At 38.7% G+C, this 21,853-nt stretch overlaps 1 protein-coding gene and 1 pseudogene across 2 annotated transcripts; both read left to right on the top strand.

The window, feature by feature from the left end:
• Positions 1-950: 950 nt before the first annotated feature.
• On the top strand, positions 951-3,558 carry LOC102776004 (uncharacterized; annotated as a pseudogene). The gene is made up of 2 exons (XR_015719859.1): positions 951-1,198; positions 1,769-3,558. The product of XR_015719859.1 is annotated as an uncharacterized LOC102776004 (transcript).
• A 2,945-nt stretch (positions 3,559-6,503) lies between these two features.
• Positions 6,504-13,383, top strand: LOC118454096 (uncharacterized). Its single transcript, XM_035907360.2, has 2 exons — positions 6,504-6,760; positions 8,886-13,383. The coding sequence occupies exons 1-2, from the start codon at positions 6,589-6,591 to the stop codon at positions 11,360-11,362; spliced, it is 2,649 nt and encodes an 882-aa protein (XP_035763253.2). The 5' UTR covers positions 6,504-6,588; the 3' UTR covers positions 11,363-13,383.
• Positions 13,384-21,853: the final 8,470 nt, after the last annotated feature.

Below are 21,853 nucleotides of genomic sequence, written 5' to 3'. Positions count from 1 at the left end.
CAGCCTTCTTGCTAAATGAAAAGGCAACAAGTAAAGGCGGAACGCAGAGCTGCCTGACTTTCAGTGTCGGAACACTGTACGAGCCAGTGGAAGTAACGTGGAGAGTGAGAAGATCAGTGACAATCAGACAGCAGCAGTATTCATGCTCAGAAAGAGCACTACTGATGAGACATTTGCTTTGAGTGGATGCTCAGGCATCTCCGCCGTTACATTTTAACGAAACTACCTCGTGCCAAGTCTTAAAGATACGTAGTATAATTACAGCAGCGCAGAGAAAAATAACTAAAAGTCCCCGTGAAAGCGACTGGAATAGATCAACTACTAGGAGGGAGAGGAATGAAAGGGTGAACTCGCTTCCAAAGCCGGTGTTGTGCCAAATTAGGTATCCCCGACAGAATTTGTTTCCCCTGCGTCGGGAGCACACGCTGGACTGTCCAAATCACGGACAAATAGTATCCCACATTGTTGATTTTTAGTTTACAAACACTTCTTATAATGACTAACTACTCCTGACATTTTTTAGATGTTAGCTCTTTATACAACGAAGTTATAGTGGGATACAAATAATATCAGGCTGATCCTGCCACAATTTGTTCCCCCTGTGTAAAACACGGACAAACAGTATCCCACATTGCTGATTTTTCGTTCACAAACACTTCTTATTATGACGCATTACTCCTGAAACTTTGGAGGATTTAGCTCTTTATATAGTAAAGTTATAGGAGAATAAAAATAGTTATCAGCCAAAACGTTAAAGGTTTGTTAAAAATAATCCCATCTGATACCCGTGAGCAATAAATATATAATTTTCTGTTGTAACCCTCAAACTGAATGGTAATGTAACGATACTAATTTTTCACTTTTTCACAAAATGAAAACATCAGTACTTCTTAATGCTCCCAGCACAGGGGAAACAAATTCTGTCGGGGATACCTACTTTGGCACAACACCGGATCTTCTAGTGTGACACCGAGCGGGAGTAAACAGAAACTGGCTGGTGGCGTAAACATGTGTAACAAGGCAATTATGCATTCAGTTCAGCATTTTAGACAGTTTTTCAACGAGCGACTAGCTGCTGCTGCTGAAGAAATATTCAGCGCTTTTGAAAAAACTATCCTCGAGTACGAAGAAGAGATCAGCCGTCAGCGCAGGCTGCTGGACATCGCCTGGAAACCTGCGGTGAAGTTACCCAGGATAGGTCCGCAACACCTTAATTACACGTTTGATATAATTTGCAGTTAAATAATGGAGGCTTTAGACTTATATTAGATCCTGTTCGTTTAAAGTCCTATTAGTTTGTTTTCTTTATCCCAACAGGGTTGTGAGGATGGGAATATGGACGTGCCTCTATTACCACAGCACGTGTCGAACCGACCTCAGTCTATAATCTTTGTCAGTGTGAGAGAAAAACTGGGAGTCGGTGTTTGCTAAGCATTTTTTTCTATTCTTAAATGTTTTAGTTTTTTTGATCAGTCAAAACGGAAGAAAATCTGAAATTTATTCTACAACATTGTTTAAAATATCAGATTTGGCAACATTAAAATTGAGCGGCAACTACAATGCTATTTATTTGTTTCAAATCCCTTCCACCTCAAACGTGTTTTATTGGGTAGTTTTCTTTATTTTACTTTTTTTCTGTTACTGACATTGGATTACACACACCAGTATATGGAATATTTATGAACTTTTTAGGTGGGTAGCAAAATCTGTGTAGTTTCTGTCAGTGTGTGACTTTTTGTTTGTTTGTTTGTTTCACTTATCCCGCCAGAGCTCCCACATCAGCTTGCCTGTAAAGAGGAGGAGGTTCTTGCCTCTGACCAGCAGCCCATTTTCCAGGAGAGGAACCCCAGGTTGGATCAAGAGGTTAAAGGGGAACTCTGCACTAGTCAGGACAGAGAGCATCTTGTACTGAAGCAGGAGACTGATACTTGCATTGTGCCTCTTACTTATGAGAAAGGTGACAACGCTGAAGATCAGACTTTGAGATTGAATCCGAGTGAATTAGTAAGTGCAACAGAAAAACAGTCCTTAGTCAAAATATCTATTAAAACCTCAGAGGAAGCAGAGCTAAATACCAACCACCAGCTCTTTTCTCACAGTTCCTATTTATCTAAAAGCCCTGACAAAGAAGACGAGCCTGAGGATTGTATGTCAATTGGAAATGCAGAGACAAAACCACAGAAGATAAGTCACAAAGGCTATCATATACATAATCCTGAAATGTTGATGAATTACTGTAAAACACACGCAAGCAAAAAGTCTTTCAAATGTGACACTTGTGGAAAAACATTTCCATTTAATTCCAAATTAATCAGACACCTGCGAATCCACACGGGCGTGAGGCCATATTCTTGCAACATCTGTGGTAAAAGATTCAATCAGACATCCATACTGAACGTTCATAAACGAATCCACACAGGCGAGAGGCCGTATTCTTGCAACATTTGCGGAAAGAGATTTAACCAGACGTCAATACTGAACGTCCATAAAAGAACTCACACGGGCGAGAAGCCATTTTCTTGTAACATCTGTGGTAAAAGATTTAATCAGAAGTCAATACTGGATGCTCATGTCAGAATCCACACAGGCGAGAAGCCCTTTTCTTGCAAAACATGCGGGAAATGTCTCAGGAGTCGTTCTACTCTGTTGGTTCACATGAAAAAAACACACGGGCGAGCAACCGTATTCTTGCAAAATATGTGACATTTCAAATGCAGCTATCTTGTAAGTCCATGTGTGAAGCCAGACGTTTGCCAGACTATATGTAAAAGAAACAGCACACGAAAAATCTGCATTTTATAATTTTTGTGTGCAGCAATTATGTGAAATGATTCTTTTATGCATCGAGCTTGATACGGTATCTAAGGCTGCATTCGTTCGACTAAGTGTTTGTATATGCAAATATAGATACAATCTAGAGTTTCAGTTTTTCACTTCAAGACTAAAACAAACCACTAATATTTAATTACACCTCAGTCTTATACTTCAACGCTTACATTTGATAATAAGTGTTAGGACTTTTTAAAAAGCATTAACCTGTTTAGGGGATACACAAATAAGGCAGAACCATCAGCTGTGGGCACAAATGGGTCATGGCACACTCATACGTTGAGCACAGATGGAAAAGTCCCACTTATAGAAAACTACATTCGGCTGCTTCATTGACACAAGGCGTAGCCACAGTGGATTTTTAGAGGGGACTGTAAAAGGGATTTATGATTTGTTTTCCCCCGCTCTGCCTTGCAGATTGGTTGTGGGGTCTGATATATGAAAAGCTGCTCCTCCTTGTCTCCAAACACGTCTTTGGTGACTGTAGCTAGAGCTGTTCGATATAACGATATATATCAGATGACGATATAAAAATGTCTATCGTTTCATTTTACGCTATCGTTTGTTTCGTGGTGTCGCAAAATAAACTGTTTACGGCAATATTTTTTCATCGTTTTTGATGGTCACTGTAGTGGCTATATTAATTTCTTAGAGTTCTCTCTTTTTCTTATATTTTATATAACCACACTACGGAAGGACAAGCGCCTGTTTTTATGCGTTGTGGTTAGCAACAACCATCGCGTGTCTGCTTGTTTATGTTCCACATAAACCTTTCACAATAAAGCTCAAGATCCTGTTGAGACTTTTCAAAATAAACTGAATCACGTGAAAGAGCAGATTGTTTACGGATGAGAAGTAAAAAAGAACCGCCAGGTGCTAAAAAATAGACCTTAGACTCAAACGTTAGAACAGGCTTTTCCCCGCAGCACGCCGTGTAATAAATACTCACAAAGAAAACGGCGGCCGTTACAACTTATGTCTAAAAATGTGTAGTTTTATGCATCGGTTAAAACACTCGACTCCAGCTACATGAAGCGCAGCTGGAAACACTTCCCCCAAGATGAGCTGCCCGAGATTCACAGAATTTACAGAAAATGTTACATTTTTGTGATTTATATCGTTATCGACGATAGAATTCTTATATCGGGATATGAGATTTTGGTCATATTGCACAGCCCTAACTGTAGCTACAAAACCCCAGTTTTGATTTCGTGACCCAGTCACCACATGACTGTTGATGTCGACTTTTGTTATGAGGGTGTACGTCAGGACCATGTTGGCGTTTTAGGTCTCAGTGATGCATGATGCTCATTCACTCACGTGTCAGCAAAACTTTCCTGCAGCTCCTTTTCAAACACATAAGGGTTTGGAATAGTAGATTTTCATGCTTGAAGTGCCTTCATGTCTTTATATCCATCTCTTGCATCGTATAAATTCTTACAAGTCTGTTCACAGTATTTGTCAGCTGGTCAAATTTCAGCTGGCAAACTAATACCACTTGCTGCTTCGGCTGGCTTCGAAGGCCTAGAGTTCCTGCCTTTAGAAGAAGACATGCACACGCCACAGTGTCTGTATTAAATAAAATATCTCTAATTGTAACAGTATACGCCATTTTCCTCTCTGTGCCTGAATGTTCGTATGCAACTGTACGTCTTCTTTTCGAGAGCTCATGAATATTTGTTTTGTAACTTCATTGCTTTTTTGTGTTGGTGTTGTTTGTTTGTTAAAGTCCAAAAGTAAAAGTATCTAGCAACAGTGTTGCGAAATACCCATCACAATTTCATACAACTCCAGCTGATGTTTGGAGATATTTTATTTTGTTTAGCGAGGAGCATAAATGTGCACACTTCAGTGTGACACAAGGTGATTGGATTGAAATGTTCCCAGTTAAACGTTTAGCAGTTAGAGCCAGACTATGTTTGGTGTTTCTCTTTACAAACAGTAACTGTTTAGCTTATTGCTCCTGATTATTGATCCATTATATCATTTAAAAGGAAATGCAGTACAGCAGGCTGTCTCTCAGTGTATTTCTGCTGTAATTGTGAATGAGATGCTGTGTGGAACTTTTGAAAGCACTGAAACCCTCAACATGAATTTGTTAATTACAACATATTTATATCTGCCTTTATTGTTTTTATTCTGAGGCTGCTCTACATACCTCAGGCCAGCCTAGCATTCATTAGGTTACATGTGAATGTTTCTACTTTATGGTAACACAGTGAAGCCTTTTACTTGTCAGCGTTACAGTTTCCCTGTTAACAAATGGTAGAAACAACAAAACTGAAATACTTACAGAAGTTACAATATTGTTTGCTTATTTTTTTTTTTTAGCTTTTCTCTTCTTCTTCTCTTCTTTTCACTTAGTAAATTTGCCCGCCAGTATACACTATTACATATATATATAGCACATAGCAAAGGCTGATTTTAGCTAACCTCTTGTAACGTGTACTGTAGAGAAAAACAGTTAAGATACATGATGCTGGATCTAAATGTACAACATGTTTATGTCGTTATCAAACTTGCGTGTTGTTTAACTAATGAAGGAAGTTAATAGTTGCTGTTTAAAATTAGTTAAGGGGATTGATTTATTGAAGTAACAATAGACAATAAAGGTAGCATTGCCCAGTCAGTATTTTAGGCTATATAACTTGTTTTACTGTATTCATCTGCATTTATAGATATTTAGATACCAAAAAGAATTCTAAGAGCCATCTATGCAGTCTGAAAGTCTTTGGCATTTTGTGTTTATTTTGTTCTTTGCAGTATTTGTTGCCCTGAAATTATTGTATATCTATGTAATGTTACACTAAATGCTCAGTTTGACTATATCCCTGTGTGTGTTTTGCATTTTTATTTCACTCACCACAGCACTGTTATCTTTCCATAACATCAAATTGTTCCTCACAGCAACAGGAATTGGTTTGAGGAGCTATAATATACAAAATCTTTGTATTAGTATTTCTTTCTCTGTCTGCCAATTTGTCCTACAAGCTCAGTGATCAACCATACTTGACCCGCAGATATATCTTAGGTCCTTCAAGGTTCTTATGACCCACAAAATGACCTGTTTTTAGCATCTGTGCACCTATAACACCTTAACCTATGCCTCCCTTTATGCACTTAAAAAACATCAAAGCATCGTGTTTTAATTCCATAGCAATCAACGTGGCCAGTCCAAACAATACTGTAGTATATCATATAATATAATAGCATATCATATTATGTAATACTGGAAAGAGAAACTCATGCATTTAATTCTTATCTTTCTTTCAAACTATTTAATTAAAGCAACCACTGTATCGCTTTATATATGTAAATATTGATCATAGTACTCTTTACAGTTCCACAGAAAGAATTTCACAAGTACATAAAACAGTGTTCAGGGGTTTTTGGGAGGAAATATGAGATCACTCTGTGTGTTCTTTGTGGTCAGCAGTGTGGGCAATTTGTTTTTCACATAGGGCCAGGTTTGTAGAGTTTTTTTCCCTTACAAAATGAAATCATCATTCTAAAACTGCATTTTGTATTTATTCGAGTTATTTTTTTAAATGGTTTTTCTTAATATTAAAAATTCTATGACTATTTGAAACACGTGTGACATATGCATGTATGCGTGCCTTTAGCACGCCGGACAGTAGGTGGTGGTAGTGAGCGGGTACAGGATGTGTGTATCGCCCAGTATCACTTGCGGAAGTTAAAAGAAAAGTGCGCAAGTTTAGGCAGCTTCGAAGTCAAAGCGTGTACATTTTAGATGTAACAATGTATCCCGTTCAAAGCATGCGTAAGTTTGTCTGTGATCGACTAACAGCGGCTGCCCAAGAAATACTGGGAGCGTTTGAAAAGAGAGTAGAAGAGTACGAGTCAGAAATCGCACGTCAACGCAGACTGCTGGATACGGTGTTCACACCGGAGATAAAGTTGCAGAATAAAGGTCGGTCAGATTACCTTGCTCCTCAGTAAAGAGTCATGTTATGTCTGAAACGATAACTGGTTAAAATGAATCAGTCCTTGGATATTCATTTCTTAATTGTGCCAGGATCACTGTGTGGTCAAACCAGTTTGACAGGTATAACGTACTATTTGGTTTCCACTGAATTACACAATTTATTTTATTTTTAATAGCTGGATGTTGTACCTCGGTAATGTAACAAAAGCTGACACAAAGTCCTCAAATCCTCAGCTGAACCAAAAATCAGTGTAATGCTGGGCTTACACTGTGCGATTTTTTTTTCAGTCGCGCGATTCAGCTCCTGCTCAAACTGTACGATTGACTCGCAGGGGTTAGATGTTCGTAGGTCACGATGCAGGGTCTCACACTATACGGCCCGATGCTCTGAGGCGAAATGAAGGTTATAACAGAAATTCTGTCGCTCGCTCTCTCTTTCTGTCTTTCGCTCTCACAGACACACACACCACCACCATCAACTTTGCTAGAATGCTAATGAAAAACATTAGCATTGCAGCTGTGATTGAGCAGCAGTGTAAATCCAACTATTTTCACGTTTGTTGTGATAATTTTGTGAGGCCACATCGAAAAGGCTCGGATGAGCTTGCCATAGTTCTACAAGTTGTGCCTCCATCGCTTGTGTCCAGATCACACGCTGCACTGCCGTGCTGCGCCGTCTTCTTCGCTGACATTTGTGTTTGCGCGTGCGCAGTGTGAGAAGCTGCGGTGACACCCTCACGACCAAGCGATTGATTATCGGGAGCAGTGTTGCCAACTCCTCGATGCATGTCTTGGGGAAGTCGTCTCATGTCACGTGAAGGTCGAGCGGGTAATGAATTATGGACAAGGCAATCATTAACACATGTGTCTCAGCAAGCAATGGTAATAAACAACTAAGCGGAGTTATTAGATATAATACCGAGATACAATTTTTAATCAAAATTTCGGTGACATATCACATCAATACATTTTTTGCATTCAAACTTCCCAGCAGGTTTCATTTTAACAGCTAGAACAAAATGTATCCAGTGTCTTACTATTATGTGTCTCAGTTGGCGTTAATGATGATGAGGACACATCCTCATTAATTATTAGAGCTGTAATTTGCACGGTCTCTCCCAAGCACGGGGCTTGTCCTGTTCTGCTTCTTAGTTCACAGAATGATTTGCACAAGTCAACAGGATCAGATGAGGAGATAAATAACTTTTGATGTGCCAAATAATGCCTTTAGGTGAGGTTGCATTGGGGTTGCCGTCTACATTTTTTGCCTCTGTCTTTAAACTCACAGAGAATAATTTTTAGTGTGCTTGGTGGTGAGTCTGGTTTCTCTACACTTGGGTGCTTTGTAGATTTTAAAGAGGCAGTCCTATAATTTTAAATTTAGATCCTGAAAATGAAAGTCGGTTGATTATTGAGGTTGAGGTCAGTTGAATACTACAATTATTGTTTTTTTTTGTGTTTTTTTTTATCAGTTCCGTAGATAGACTTTAGCTCTAAACACCCACCTACAGGTCTCTGTCCTTGTGACTATAGCACTACTGGAAATGCTATTTGGAAATGCTTTTTACAGAATGAAACTTTTTTTGCTCCTTTTTCAGAAACCAATACAATAATTAATAATGTACAACAACTTTAAAAATGAATTTAATTTTATTTATGCAGCACCAATTCACAACCAAGTCACCTCAATTCGCTTTACATTGTAGGGAAAGAGCCCACAGTATTAGAATGCAAACCTCAACATTTAGATGTCCAGCCAAAATCAAATAATTACTAATGACTGAATGCAACTGTGATACATAAACACTCAGAGTGAAGATAGGTGAGTGAAACAGAAATGCTCAGTGCATCATGGGAAGTCCCCCAGCAGTCTAAGCCTATTGCAGCACGACTAAGGGGCGGTTTAAAAGCATGTTACAGTTTTTATCGGCAGTTTAATCCTTATAAGTTGCCACAGAGATGAATGCTGTCACATTCAAGGTGATGCATGGCTTTTAAATTCTCTCACTAATAAACAATGTACATACAGAAAGTGTCATTTTTAGCTAACGGCTATAAGCCAAAAAATAGTATTTTAAACACTGTCCCATTCTTTCCTTCCTCCCTCTAGATCTTGCAAATACTTCTTTGAGTCAGCAGCAGAGTGACTCCACTGTTCAGCCTGATATTACACGGATTAAAGATGAGCATGAGGAAATGTGCATCAGTCAGGAACGACAGCAGCTCAAACAGCAGCAGGCGCCCGCTGCTTCTAAGGTGACTCCAGCTTCAATTGATCAAAGTGTCCGCAGTGATCAGTCTCAGCCTTCAGGTCCTGACCAAACAAATCCTGCAGCAAGTAATGATCCCAAACCCAGTGTCTCTAATGAAGAGGAACGTGACAGAGAGAGTTCTCCAGTACCACCTCCAGATGATGACAACCACTTCTTCTGTCACAACTCAGATGAAGGGGAGAGTCAAGCTGACATAACTTGTAACTATGGAAGTGAAACACCAACAAGAGGCGATACGGACAGATCATCAGCTATTACAGCAGCGCAGCCGTTAGATAAGGAAAACAATGATGTGGGCAGCACAGCAAACAGTGGTACAGAGGAAGCACAGGTGTGTACCAATGAGAGCAATGAGCCAGCATCAGATAGAAGATGTAACATGGAAAACACATCATCAACCAGTAATTCTGAGTTAACACCTACTGTAAGATGTAACAGTGAGACCACATCAGCTATGAGTACTGAGCCAACACAGAACAAGAAACATATAGATGGGAATGAAACGTCAACTGCAACTGCTGACCTAACGACTAACACAAAACAAAGTGGTGACTACACAACATCTACAAAAAGCACTGAACAAACACTAACAAAGAGCCCAACAGAAACTAGATGCCCCGATGTAACGCCACATGAGGAACACGATCAAACGAGCCCCCCGTTAAAAGGGAACGGTGAGCCAGCGGCAAATAAGTCAAGTCACGATGGGGGATCAAGCTCATCTGTCAGCCTGTATGAAAAAAGCAGTGGTAAGAAAACATCAGCTACAAGTGATGAGTATGCATCTAGAAAGAAACGCAGCAAGAAAGAAACAAGCAGAAGTACTGATTTGGCTGCAAGTAGGAAACCCAAAGATGGAAAAATGTCATCAAGTACAACTCCTCAGTTAATGCCAAATGAGAAGCATAAAGACTGGGACGCAAATGATGTCACTGAGCCTTCACCAGACTTTACATGTCACGACATATCAATGGAAAGTACTGAGCCAATTCAAAATAAGACTAGTGACCATGAACAGGTAGCATCAAATGAAAGTCCAGTTCAGGCAGAACCCATTGAGGGGAACACATCCTCAATTTCAAGTCCTGACCTAGCACAAAAGAAGCAGAGTGAAGGAAAACTAGCTTCTCCTTCAAACACTGAAATGGCACAAAGTAAGAATTCTAACAGTGACGAAGCCACATTGGCCGAAAGTACAGAAACATCGCCAAGTAAGATGCCTGGTGATGAGACTACAAGTACTACATCAACCTCAAGTAGGAACCATACACATCAGAGAACATCATCAACCAGAAGCAGGGATTTAACAAAACACAAGAAGCATAGACATAGAGACGCAAAGTCTTCAAGTAGTAAGGAAGCAGCACTGCTGAAAAGACAAAATGATGGGAGCGCAACATCAGGAGGAAGCACCGACCCAACACAACGGAAAAGACATAAGGATCAGAGTGGGGAATCCACCCAAACTACAGAGGCAAGACACAGTAAGAGAAACAACAATGGGAGCAAAAAATCAAGTGGAAGTACTGATCCAACACAAAAGAAGAGACATAGGGAAGGTGAAAAACGCTTAAAAGCATCAAGCCAGAATGATGGTGGTAATGCCAAAGATGAGGAAGATCCTTACAAGTGTGACCGGTGTGGCAAAGTGATGTCCAACTTCAAAAACTACAAATTTCATATGAAGAGCCACACAGTTGAGAAGACGTTCAAATGTGAGACTTGTGGCAAGATGTTCCGGGAAAGTTGGGATTTAAATAAACATTTAGTGATTCATTCAGCCGAGAAACCCTTCAAGTGCGACGTCTGTGGAAACGGGTTCAACCGACGTTATAATCTCGACCTGCACGTCAGGGTTCACACTGGGGAAAAGCCTTACAAATGCAGCACCTGCGGGAAAAGCTTCAGCGCCTGTGTGAACATGAAGAAGCACATGAGAATCCACACCGGTGAGAAGCCTTACACTTGCAACGAGTGCGGTAAAGAGTTTGCGGATTCTTCTGCTTTCAAGAATCATTCGCGAGTGCACACGGGGGAAAGGCCCTTCAAGTGTACCTACTGCAAGAAAAAATTTGCTACCAACACGACTTTGAAAAGGCACACCAGAACACATACAGGTGAAAAACCGTATAAATGCACCGTATGTGATAAGGCGTTCAGTCACAAAACCGACCTGAAAGGACACATGAGGATGCACACTGGCGAGAAGCCCTACAAATGCATTAGTTGTGGGGAACAGTTCTCCACCTGGTTAAAACTTCATAAGCATAAAGCACGTGCACATGCAAGCGAATCAGAAAAACCCGCCGAATAACTGGTCGTACCAAATGAATTAACTTGTTTTTGCTTTTCGTTTTCTTGTGATTTACTTCATAGTTTTGAATTTTTTGGACATTCCTGGTGTTGAGGTCAAACAGGGTTCTTTATTGTGTATTTTTTCTGGTACTAGTCACTTTGGTCACTTTGAGTAAAAGATCTGCAAAGAGCTATGCTTTTCAAGGCTTACAAGCAAATACTGGAAATCCTACAGAAAGCTTTACACTCTCACACTGAAGACAGTTTATCATTTGTGACAAAAAGATTGTATGTTTTCCCTTTCCTTCTTGGCTTACACTTTTCTGTTACAAGTCGATGTGAGAGCTTTTTTTTTCTTTCCTTTCTGTGTTATTTTTGTCTGCATTTCTCAGAGAAGGTTGCACTTTTGCACTATGTCATTCTAAATACGGCCTTAACAAGGCCAGTCTTATTATGGCAACTCAAAAAGAAAATTCTGTATCAGAACGGTTAACCCCTAAAATGAATAGAATAGAATAGAATTCAACTTTATTGTCATTGCACATGTCACAGGTACAGGGCAACGAAATGCAGTTTCCATCCATCCAGAAGTGCTTTAGCCATGATATAGATATATTACAATATATATTAGCAATAATATAGATATGCAAGTATATTACAGAAATGGGTCTGTTAATGTATGTAATGTGTACACGGTATGAAGTATGTTATGAATATGAATATGAATATACAGTTGTCCATTGTGTGTGTGTGTGTAGGTGGTTGTGGGTGTGTGTATGTCCAGTCCATGTGTTAACGTGGGTCAGATGTCAGGAGGCAGAGTTCAGGAGTCTGACAGCTGTGGGGAAGAAGCTGTTTCGGTACCTGGTGGTCTTAGTCCGGAGGCTCCTGTAGCGCCTCCCAGAGGGCAGGAGGGTGAAGAGTCCATGTGATGGGTGACTGGGGTCTTTGATGATTTTCCCGCTTCCTGTAGATGTCAAATGCTGGCTTTACCTGGACCATTTTGCACTGGACATCATTGTCGTTTATTACTCACAGAAAGTTTCGATGGCTGGACTTTTCCATCTTTACGGGTTGTTGGTAGTTTCCATTTATGTGAAATGGTGGCTGCAAACTGCATTACCACCACCTCCTGGGAGTAAAAGCACATTAGATAAGAGAGATAAGAGATAAGATAAAACTTTATTAATATCTCGGGTGGTTTCCTCTGGGAAATTCGGTACATTACATCCTGTGACTGATTTAAAAATGGGAAACTATATTTCAGGACAAAACCATAGTAAGTCAGTTTTATTTTTATAGCAAATGTTAAATTATTTGATAACTATTAATTACTAAATGCAATGTAAATATTATATCAGATCCAACTCTGCAGGGAAAGCTGACGCCTCTTGGTATTTCCTATAAAAAGCTGTTGCATTTTTTTTAAGGTTTTGTAAGATAGTGAACTTTTACGTATTTATAATTCTGTACCATTTGCTCTTGCTTAAGCAAATGCTTTGGTTTTTGGATTGTTTTTTTACATCTGTAAATATTCTTGTTAAAAAAATCTGGGAATTACATCAGACAGATCATGGACAACAAAGTCAGACGAGTCAAAAGCCAGTGGTTGTGACTTTTGACGAGCTTTCCAGTTGTTTAAATACAGTACACAGAAGTGCTTCTTGCCACAAGAATGCCTTCATTGCCTCAATGTGTTAATAAGGTGTTGTACTAGAACAGGAAGCAAAAGGAACACAATGTTTGTTTGTTTGTTTGTTTTTTGTCTTGTTGGTAATGGTTTTATTTGATTTTTTTTCAATGTTTTTTTTCCCCATTTTTGTCATCAGAGCATAGACTTGTAAAGCAGTCAGTGAATGTCTTATTAATGTGTTTACAATAAACCACCATGCCTTTTGTAATTGTCAATAAGTAATGTGTGCTCTTTCTGAATCTGTAGGATCCACGTTGATTTTTGTTAAATTATTTGTGATTATTGAGACAAGAAGAATTAAAAGAGATTCCTTTTTGTGTAAGTGAAGAAGGAGAAAAAAGTTACAGTGCAATAAATTCAGCTCTTATTAAACATGTGTTCTGATGATGATTCATTATTTAGAGCATATTAGTAGTTTTTAAAAAGACTGCTTAAGTTGCTTTTGAAGCCTGAAGTAAAGTTACAAAGGTCAGGTGTTAATATTTAATATTTGCGTACGCTTGTTGAACACTTTTCTAAGGTACCCTTTGGTAGGACCTTTTTCACACAGAGAACTGTTGATCAGTGAATATTCTCTTTTTCAAACCATTCCCTGCACAGCCTAGAGATGGTTGTGTTTGAAATTCCCAGTAGATCTGCAGTTCCTGAAATACTCAAACCAACAACCAAGTCTCATTCAAAATCATTTAAATCAAATCAATAAATATTTTAGCTATTATGATGCACATTTTGAAATTTAGCAGGTCGTCTTGACTATGTTGTTATATCTAAATGCATTAAGTTGCTGCCATGTGATTGGCTTAGATATTTGTGTTTAGTAGTTGAAATAATGTACCTAATATAGTGGCTGGCAAATGTGTTTTCACATGTATAATGTCAGGTCTATCTAAAGATATTAAAGACCCATTATGTTTTTATTTTTAGTTTTATGGTTTCCAAATAATTAAAAAATGTTAAAATAAGTTTTAAAAATGTTACAAATGAAACTACTATTTTTTATTGTTCTTCACAAAAGTACATATTTGTTGGGTGAAAGAGTTCAAATGTAATTTGGAAGCTAACAAAATTGTGGTAATTTGAGATACATCACATGGTCACGTAACAGTGAGTGGACACAAAAAAATTGATTACTCGTTTACTCAGTCCCATTCTGCCATCATGTGGTCCATTATATTTTTGGCTGCATCATCAGAAAATGTGATTTAATAATCGATTTTTAAAAATCTGCAAATTGAACTGCTGCTTTCATGCTGCTATCAACAATCACTGTACAGTATTTTCTATTTTTTCCCCACAATATCTTGAAACAACTAGAAAACAGCTAACTGCTATAAACACCTGCAGCTGATGACAGAACAGCTCTCAGAGCGCACGGGCACGACTTCAAAGAAGATCACAGCAGAATTAAAGAGCAGAATCTGGAATAAATAAATATATTAACAAACAAAGGCAAAACACGAAGGTCCTGGGAAAATATTTTTACAGTATGAAGTTAAAACTCTTGTAGTAAAACTAAAAGCCCTTTTTTGGTCATTGTTTATCTATTTAGCTAAGAACTAAGCAGAATATCTGGAAAACATCTTCAGATTTTTTATCGCAAAACAGTCTAGCTGTGGATTTGCTTCTTTTCCTTCCCTTATATGCTTTATCTCCTCACATTTCTCTCTGCACTGTTATAGTTACACAATAATCAAAAGTTTAGTCAGTGCAAAAATATTATTTTAGCGCAGAAGTTGCTGTCAGATGTGCATTTATATAGTTACATATACAGAGTGATAAGAAATTGACAACAGATTCTTACAATGGAGCGCAGGCCAAGACTACCTATCTGTCTGTATAAGAGACCACCCACCTGCCTCTTTGTACTGTATATTTATCAGGCTTTGTTGCAGTGCTTTATCAGTGACTCTGAGTTACAAAATCACAGTGGGTCCACTGTGATTTCGGACTATTAGTAACTCACAGGTGGGTTCATGAGTCATCCAGACTCTGTTTGTACAGCTGGCTGCACCGAACCCCCAAACACACACACACACACACACACACACACACACACACACACACACACACACACACACCAACCACAACCATATCAATTTCAAACATGACTTGTTACGTGTAACAATTCATTACGTGATTAATGGAGCGCTACTGTGGCGGGGCCGGCCGAGAGCACAAACAGAAAAAAGACAACAAACAACAAACAATCAAAGTGAAAAATGCACTATTTTTTAATTGCCCCAAGAAAAATCACCTTACTCATAATTTTAATCCTCCATTTAGAGCACAGTTGTGTTAACAAATAGAAACCCCCAGAATCCCAACGATATCTTCACTTTCAAACAGTTTGACCACAGGATATAGACCAGCAGCACTAGAAGGGGCCACAGTTTCACTCCCCCAATCCGTCTGTCATACCAAGGAGCAGGCCACACACACCGTTAGATACTTGTTTTACTGCCTTCTTGTTGTGTGTGTCGGCTAGTATAATCTGTTTGCATTTTCATGCTTCTCTGCGTCAAACTTAATCTTTCTCAGAATTCTTTCAATGAACTTTTTTTAAAGCATACTCTAATTAGTAAGCCATTATCATAAGTTATTATCCTAAATGACAAAATAAACCCATGCTTGAACTTTTAATTGTAAACATTATGCCTTTATCAGAAGTAGCATTGTGGAGCACAGCTCGCAGCTGATCCTGTCAACTCCATTAGCCTAAAACATCGAGGGAAATCCTCTTCATTACACCCAGACACTGAACGCACCTCTTCACCTTTGCACGGCGTGTCATTTGGTCTCCAAATTCCTCTGCAGATTATTATACTCCAATACTACTCCACGGCAAACGTTACGCTCTTAGCAGTATGTATTGCATTGCATTAGAAAGGTTAAACTATCAACAAACCGAACGTTTTAATCATAAAATACATTCACGCCCAGCTGCAGGCCTCCTGCTCCTTCAAGGTAAGAACTGTGTTAATATGCAAAATGTGAGTTTGTGATGTCACATCGGCTCTCTTCGGTCAGTTTTTGTGCTCGTGGCATGGCGACAGGCGTCTTAAAAGCCGAGGCTGAGGCTGCAGCTGATGCGGACTGTTTAATGTTCTGTGCAAATTTGCTTGTGGTTTCTTTGTTGACATCTGGCTGGCTGCTAATTTCTGCTCTTTGCTGCTCCTGCCATTGGGACTGATATGTTTTCATGGGCGCTCCACGTGAATTTAACCACTTCATTGTTGTTGGGCCAATATACTGTATGAATGAGAGTTTTAACATAAAAGATTTGGTAAGACGTTTTTCCAACTAAGCTGCTTTTTATTTTCTTTTTTGGTGTGTGTGTGTGTGTGTGGGGGGGGGGGGGGGGAGAGAGAGAGAGAGAGAGAGAGAGATTTGGGTCTATATTATTTCAACATGTCTGCTTTCTGCATGCATGAGTTTATTATTTCAATGTAATCCTAAAATCCCACATTTGTTTGTTACATGCTTGAGAAGCAGTGGCTTTTAAGGTTTCTTCCACATGATATATTTAGCTAAGAATCACACTTACAGAAAGATTTCAACTCAGGGATAATTTTTTCTTGGTTTGCTTTAGCTTGTTCTTCATCTCATAATTGCATCTTAACTGCAGAGCTCGGAGACAGTTGTTTCATGCTGATGTTGCCTTTGGTTCTAATCTGCTGCGTAGTGTGCTGCACAGCATCAAACTGGATTTTAATACCAGTTACAAAACCATGATTTATTTGGATCTTAAATTTGATTTTTGACTTTTTCTGATGCACATTCATGATAAGAGAATATTATGTAATTTGCTCCCGGTGCAGCGCTCATAGACTGTCTGATGTAACAGTGCTGCAAACACTTGCAGGCAAAGTATCTGTCACCCACTGTTTTCTGATTATTTTTTTAACCGACTATGGCATCTATTAAAAATAAATCGTGCAAATATTCTGATGAAAGTTGAGGGCGATGAAGGGGTCCTCTTATTGTAATCAAAAGAACACAGCTTAGTCTCACAAATTCAGGGAGTCGTGTTAAAGTCAATTCAGGAACAAAGTGCAGTCATCATAAGGATAAGAGCAGTCTGACAAAGATGTCAAGAAGTATACTTGTTAATGTTCCTCTAATACATGAACACAATAAACAACCTTATGTGTTGTGACAATTACAAGACATCTATGTGCAGCACAACACGTGCACTTCACAGGACCACACATTTGTCGTCTAGGTGCTATCAACAGCTTCATGAGAGACTTTAACCTAATCAAGAACAGCCACCAAAGCTGAAAGAACATGAAGTGGTTGCTATTTTCCAAGAAAAGGGTAGAACTGTAATTTTAATCTTTTAATCTTGTGCTTTTGAAAATTTCTGGCAAGCATGCAAGCGTAATTGTTACATTACCATTTTACTGCTTTAATATTTTTAAGAATGCAAAAACACTCAGTGGTGTAATGGATAGTATAGCTGTCACCAGAGGACAATTAATCGTTTTGTTTTGCTGGGCAGTTGAAAGGGGTTATTGTGTTTAGCATTTAATGACATCTTTAAAGTTAGAGGCATAATTTATTAAGTATGTTAATTTGGCAATATCCACAAAGACGCCATTTCTGTTTGTTTTTTTTTAGTCTTGTCCACTTTCATTTTAGCCCAAGCTTTCTAATCTGCTATTTTTATTTTTACATTTTCAAAGCCTTGTTTTTCAAATGCCATCCAGAATTTTACTTCTTTTCAGTGCGTCTGTTGACTTTTTAATCTGTTTTATTGCTTGCCGATAAATTATCTGATGCAGCTGTCTTAAAGACAGCCTGTGATCCTTCTCATTGTTTTAGAATTGAAGAGGCTATAGAGAACTTTCTTTTAATCGTTCAGTCTTCCACCAGTCCAAAGCAAGACTTCAAAATAAGGGTCTGTGCGCCAAATGTGCATCCCCAGATGTGGAGCTTAGAGGAAATGCTTCAATCACAAGGACGTCTTTGAACAATAGTCAGATATTTTGCTTCACGTGATCAAATAATTACATTTGGTTGTTATTTTGGGCTATAGTACAGGTATCCTTCTTTACATACTTACAGAAAACTCAACTCTTGATTTCATTAACAGCTCTGTGTTAGTCACTGCCCATGCGGTCTTGCTGACAGTGGGGAAAATTGCATCAGACAAGTGGTCGCAGCTGGAAGCTGAGCTATTCTCTCAAACCGGTGCCAACAGAACACCATAAAGAAAACATAACAGACAATGTTTGGCTTTTACCTTCTGTCACTCAGCTTCACTCTTTTTCTTTGTCAGCTTTACACACACACACACACACACACACACACACACACACACACACACACACTGCAGAGTTCAGGTTTAATAAAAGAAGTCCATCTCAATATCATATTTTCCACCAGCTTCAGACAGTCCAAAATGGACACATAAAAAGATAAAAAGGATTCTGTATATTTAACCAAATTACATAAAAGCTTAAATGGATTTGTGATGAAACCCAAAGCTCAAAAACCGTGTCTGCAAAATCCATCATGGTTTTCACAAGCTTTCCCAAGCGATTAGCATTGGCTGGAGTGTTGGCATGTGCTCCAAATCAAAACCATATTCATTTTGGCCCGACACACTTGTGTGCTTTTAGGAAGTGTCTCTGTTGCTAACCCGGTGATTTATAAACGTTTATCTCACCACAGTGGGTGAATCAAAGGCTTGGGGAAAGGGAACAAATTAACAGAAAGGTTTTTAGCTTTTCTTAGGGACCTAATTTTAAAAACCACAGTATTCATAAATCCACAGTGCATAATTATGTTTTTATAGCTGTATAAACTAAACTAAGTCACCTTGCAATTTGATGGTTACCAACATAGCAATTTTGAGACCCCAGTTTTGTTTGGGCTTTGTTTGTTTGTGTTTTTGTGTAAGGATTTATGCATGCTTTTTTAAATGTTATGTCTAATTTTCACAGGATGTGGGATTTTTAAAACTGGAGCAACAGGTGTACCGTGGATGTTGGCATGAAGGATAGATGACGCATAGGTCTAAAACAATTGTTCATATAGTGACTGGCTGTGGCGGGAATTAGTGCTGCATTCAGACTTTACCAAAGCAAAAGATTTTCTTCCATCAAGTTTACATGAACGTACATATAATCGATGTTAATGTTAACTCATGTAATGTTGCAGATCCATTTACACGGAGGGTCACTTTATTAGGTACACTTGTTCCATTGTTTGTTAATACAAAAAGTATAATCAGTCACTCACATAGCAGCAACTCTGCATTAAGGCATGCAGACATGGCTGAGAAGACCTGCTGAAGTTCAAACAGAGCATCATAATAAGGAAAAGAGGTGATTTACAGTTAGGCAGACATTATCTTTGTAGTTTTGCCTCTGAACACCCACCACAGTAGATTTAAATCACGCGATCAAAGGCAGAGTTTCATCTTTATCAAAGGGGTTTTACAAAAATTTTGCATTTTTATATGACATTTAGTGGCTCATACTTGGACAAGCAAATATAATTTTTTAATTGTAAGGATTGTTTTGAATACCTTTATCAAAAAGCATTTGCAGTCAATGACTCCCTCAAGTTTAGAATCCATGGACATCATAAAAATGATGTTTCCTCTCTTGAGATGGTCTGCCAGACCTTGCTGCAGTCGCTTTCAGTTGCTGTGTTTTTCTTTTTTTGCCTTTAGTTTTGTATTTAAGGACTGAAGAGCTATTGCACTGAGATCAGGTACTATTGAAGAATATCCCATTTCTTCACCATGAGAAACTCTTCACTTGCTTTTGGATTAGACTTTGGCTCATTATCCATTTGCACTGTGACATGCTATCCACATCTTGGTTTCATCTGACCAAATAATATTTTAAACTGGTCTAAACTGGTTTTCCTGTTCAGGAGTGTAACCAGTGCCGTGCACCTTGTTGTAACCACTCTGTATGTTCATTCATGAAGGCATCTCGTGATTGTAAACCTTAACAATGATAAGCCGGTCTCCTTGATAATATTGTTTAAGGTGGTTTGATGCTGAAAAGTTGTTTGTATTTACCAAGGAAATTGTTTTATCATCATGCACTTTAGCTCTGTTCTGTGCATTCATGCTTTTAAAGAATACTGAATTGGTTGCACTGAGATCTCTTTAGGCCCTATAGTTAAAATTACAGTAGAAAGCTACAATATAGTTAGACAACGTTAAGTTAAACAGTTTGAATCAACTTCATTAGTCATAAATGACAACGGAAGAGATTTCACCTCTCCATAAAATTGTGGGACTATGTATAAAAATGGCTTGAATTGCTACATAGAACAAAAAAAACCATCCAAAGCAAAATTCTGAGCTGAATGAATGTATTCCAGTCAACATTGATTGACTGATTTTAAATACCACTGTGGTGGTGTACAGGGGCAAAACTATAAAAATTGTCTTTTTCAGCAAATTATGGACTGTAAGTGACTTTAAATGTGGCATAGGTTGTTGGTGCCAGACAGGCTGGTCAGAGTATTTCAGCAACTGCTGATCTACTGGGATTTTCCTACACAACAATTGAGTTTACATAGAATGGTCCAAAATAACAGAAAATATCCAGTGAGCAGCAGTTCTCTGGATAAAAATGCCTTGTGTATGCCAGAGGTCAGAGGAGAATAGCCAGGCTGCTTTAAGCTGATAGGAAAGCAACAATAACTCAAAATAACCACTCTTTATACCAAGGTATGCATGCACAACAGTCTGAACGCACAACGTGTCAAACCTTGTGGCAGATACAGCATCTGAAGTGAGCTAAGAACCGGAAACTGAGGTTAAAATTGGACTTTAGATATTTGTAAAAATGCTGCTTTGTTTGATGAGTCGCAATTTATGTTGCAATATGTGCAAAATGATGGTGGATCCATCCTGCATTGCATCAATGATTCAGACTGATTGTGGTTGTGTAATGATGTGGGCCATAGTCCCTTGGTACACTTTGGGCCTCTTAGTACCAATTGAGCATCATGTAAGCCCAATCAACAACAGTATTGTTGCTCAATCCCATAGAGCACCTTTGGGATGCTGTGGAACAGATTCATATGCTGGATGTGCAGCTGACAAATCTGCAGCAACTGGGTGAGGTTATCATGTCCAAATTGACCAAAAGCTCTGAGGAATGTTTTCAGCGCCCAGTTGAGTCAATGTCATGAATAATTCAGGCAGTTCTGAAGGTAAAAAGGAGTCTAACCTTCTAATAACAAGGTTTATCTAGTAACGTAGCCAGTGAGTGTATTTTCTCCAAGTTGGTTATATTTCCCATCTTACACAAGCATCAAAGGATGACTGAAGCTCTTTTGTTCTGGATTGTGGCTAGCATAATTTATGGTGGCGGCTCTCAGGGAATTGCTGACAGAAGTTTGAACTCTAATTCCACAGTCTACGTTACATACTGGAAGTGCTTTTACAGGAAAACAGTTTAAGCAGTACCAAAAGCCAAGGAAATATTTCTCTTACGGTATTCCCATGACCTCAGTATAATCATTTAAGAGCTCAGAAAATAAATAAAATGTAATGAAAGGAGGAAGCCAAAAGTTTAATGGAAACTTTGGAGCAGAAAGCAGAGTGGGAAGAGATTGTTTCAAGGTGACACGGTGTGGAAATATTTGACGAGATGACTCCTTGGTGTTTAAAAGGAAGCGACTGCCTGATCACAGCAGGGAACTATAGAAGATATTTTTCTAGTGCAGAGCCAGAAAAGGTAGTTAGAGTTGTGTAATAGTGACATTAATTTTTTGGTCCTCAAACGTTCGACATTTCCCTTTTAGCTGTGGGTGACAGGTGCTCTAATTTCAACCGGGCTT

This window comes from Neolamprologus brichardi, chromosome 12, assembly GCF_056152115.1.
Source record: "Neolamprologus brichardi isolate AB-2024 chromosome 12, ASM5615211v1, whole genome shotgun sequence".
In the NCBI taxonomy this organism is placed as follows: Eukaryota; Metazoa; Chordata; class Actinopteri; order Cichliformes; family Cichlidae; genus Neolamprologus; species Neolamprologus brichardi.
This window is presented reverse-complemented; position numbering and strand designations above follow the sequence as displayed.

What these genes read in the sequence shown, in the direction of transcription:
- LOC118454096 (XM_035907360.2), top strand. Translation starts at nt 6,589, where the DNA reads ATGTATCCCGTTCAAAGCATGCGTAAGTTTGTCTGTGATCGACTAACA. An exon ending in GATAAAGTTGCAGAATAAAG is followed by an intron (nt 6,761 to 8,885) that starts GTCGGTCAGATT and finishes TCCTCCCTCTAG; the next exon opens with ATCTTGCAAATACTTCTTTG.